We start from the raw sequence: 2,868 nt of genomic DNA, 5'->3' as shown, positions 1-2,868 counted from the left end.
GCAATTGGAGGCGTTGATTCTTGTACATGTATTAGTTTCATAGTAGACAATTTTAAAATAAGAAAACAATTTGAATTTTTTTTTCTAAAAAGAAATAGAACAATACGTTACTTCTCATGTAAATACTACAAACCGAGCAGGCGAGCGTACAATGTTTATTCCGACGGGAGGATCTCCTGACCGTGCTTCATTCACATATAACGTAAGCCTCGTGCTCGTCTTTTCCTTTTTTTCCGTCGACTCGTGCTCTTCTTGTGTATATTCATGTGAATAAGATTATAAGAATATATGCTTTAAGTAAAAAAAAAAAGATTATAAGAATATTTTATAATAAAGTTCTTATTATATTAATTTTATTGTATACAATATCGCGGTGAAAGTTCGAACTAAATTTCGTAAACATTTTCTAAACTCACTTTGCATTTTCCACTTGGCTATTATAGTAAAGGCTAATCACAACAGAGAGATACTAAAAGAATCTTACTAAAATAAATCAGAGATAATAAGCCAACTAAAAGAGAATACTGGACCTAGATAAACAAGTTTGTTGGCATTAAAAGTCTACTCAAAGAGGGACATCTAAGACGTTTGACACAACAACATAGACAGCTTCTTGAAACCAAAATGTTTGTTCAACTATTTTTTCTCTGTAAACCAAAACGTTTCCGGTTTCGTCTGGACCTCCAGAGACCTCTAGCCGCGCCGGTACTACATGTGATTCAACTAAATGTATCTCCAATGTAAAATTTCATTTTTTTCTTCAAAAATTAAGTAAAATGGATTATGGAATCAAAATGCTCCAACTCCACTGGATTCTTAATTCCATAATGAAGTAATAAAAAAAAGAAAAATAGATTACTTCATTTATATAGTAAATCAGCGTTAAAAAAAAGAATTATTGGCGTTTTAAATTCTCATCTACGAATGTCAACGGCCTTTTCCAATCCCGAGTCTATTTGGAGTCATAGTTCAATCCAGAACAACAAGCCAAGCTGACATAGAAGCACAACTGAATGCACACTTCCTTCCTGGCTTATTGAATACTGAAAAGCACATGTACAGAGCCACCCCTCACACTGACCGTACTTCCGGCAAACATAAATAGTTCTTCGAGTAAGATTGGGTTGAAGCGGAAGGATATTTGCTTTATTAGCTAAGGCTGATTGAATTGCTAACTGAACTTAACTAGTCTAATTCCATTATTACGACCCTGCAGATTAACAAAAATCCATTTATTTGTTAATACAACGGTCAATAGTTTCACAACTTCACAACTCACAAGCAACATCCAAGTCAAAAAGCATTTCTAAAGACATAGATAATTGCCGCTTAAGTGCTCATTGCTTTCGACTCTCAACACTTCTCTCTCTATTTAACCCATTCACCTTCTCTCCTTCTTTCTTCATATTTTTCTTCTTCTTTTTCTTTCTTTCTTAATACTTCCTTCTTCATTCTCCTTAGAGCTCTCCAAATGTCTCAAATCTCAGAAACTTCTCCAAAGCATTGTGCCAAGAAAGGAGGGATTAACATCAACAACCGTCGCAAGAAACTCTTCTTCACATTCTCAACTTTCTTCAGCGGCCTTCTCCTCATCATCTTCCTCATCTGGCTCACCCTCCGCCCCGCAAAACCCGAGTTCTCCCTCACAGAAGCCGATATCTACACCCTCAATCTCTCCTCCTCCGCCACTCATCTCCTCAACTCCTCAATCCAGCTCACTCTCTTCTCCAAGAACCCTAACAAAAAAGTTGGAATCTACTACGACAAGCTACTCGTATACGCAGCATACAGAGGGCAACAAATAACATCAGAAGCTTCTCTACCACCTTTTTATCAATCCCACGAAGAAATCAATCTTTTGACGTCCTTTCTTCAAGGGAATGAGCTACCCGTTGCTCAGTCTTTTGGCTATCAAATCGTTCGTGATAGGGCAGCCGGTAAAGTAATCATCGGTATGAAGATGGATGGGAAGCTAAGGTGGAAGATTGGGACGTTTGTCTCTGGCGCATACCGCTTTAATGTGAACTGTGTTGCAATCGTTGCTTTTGGTCCTAACATGACCACTGATCCATTAGCTCCAATACAAGGGACTGGTTGCTCTACCGATATATAAGATATATTGAATAATCAACCATAGATATACACTATAGTTTCTTTTGCTGTATTTCAATGATGCTTTTTGTGTTGGTGATTAGTACTACTTGTAAAGCTATAATTAAACTGTTTATATAGAATTATATAAAGAGCTTATCTTTGGTTCAAAAGTAGGGGAGAGTTGATATGGTGGCTTTAGGCAGGAGAAATTGTTTTGCCGTATAAGCAAGCAATTTACCTGATTATTTCCCCCCACATCTCTTCAATAGTTCATGGTGGATGTATCTTTTTTGAGCTCTACGCATAAAGATTTGAGATTGTTGGGTCCATATATTATGTGTGTTTCTTGAAATCCATATTCTTTTGTATATTTAATGATTTACTCTACTTTTGGGAAAGATCAAATAAAGCGCTTTTCCCCATGAAGTTTCTATGCTTCTCCTGAGATTCATTGTTTCATCAGGACTCGAATATCCAAGATTTTTTGCAATTGGAATAAGATGTTTTTGCGATAATAGATTCGTTATGTTCGTTATTTATTCTATTCTCGAGACAACCTTTCTACCAACTCAACAGCAGTTTATTAAAATAGTTTGAGTTAGACAGAATCAATGATATAAAAAGTTGGAACAGAGGTGAAGCAGATATAAAAGTTTACGGATGCATGCATAATAATGAACTTTTGCAAACATAAAGTCAGATAGAATAAACGAAATTGACAATGAGAATGTACAGAACAAGAAGCTCTCTTTTTCTCAGATTGAGATTGGTAAT

At 36.0% G+C, this 2,868-nt stretch overlaps 1 protein-coding gene across 1 annotated transcript; it reads left to right on the top strand.

The window, feature by feature from the left end:
- Positions 1-1,347: 1,347 nt before the first annotated feature.
- On the top strand, positions 1,348-2,425 carry LOC106370232 (NDR1/HIN1-like protein 26). Its single transcript, XM_013810282.3, has one exon. It carries the CDS (start codon positions 1,472-1,474, stop codon positions 2,111-2,113), a length of 642 nt encoding a protein of 213 aa, XP_013665736.1. The 5' UTR covers positions 1,348-1,471; the 3' UTR covers positions 2,114-2,425.
- Positions 2,426-2,868: the final 443 nt, after the last annotated feature.

The sequence above is a fragment of the Brassica napus genome, chromosome A10 (genome assembly GCF_020379485.1).
Source record: "Brassica napus cultivar Da-Ae chromosome A10, Da-Ae, whole genome shotgun sequence".
Classification (NCBI taxonomy): Eukaryota; Viridiplantae; Streptophyta; class Magnoliopsida; order Brassicales; family Brassicaceae; genus Brassica; species Brassica napus.
Note: the sequence above shows the minus strand (reverse complement) of the source record. Positions and strands in the feature narration are given on the sequence as shown.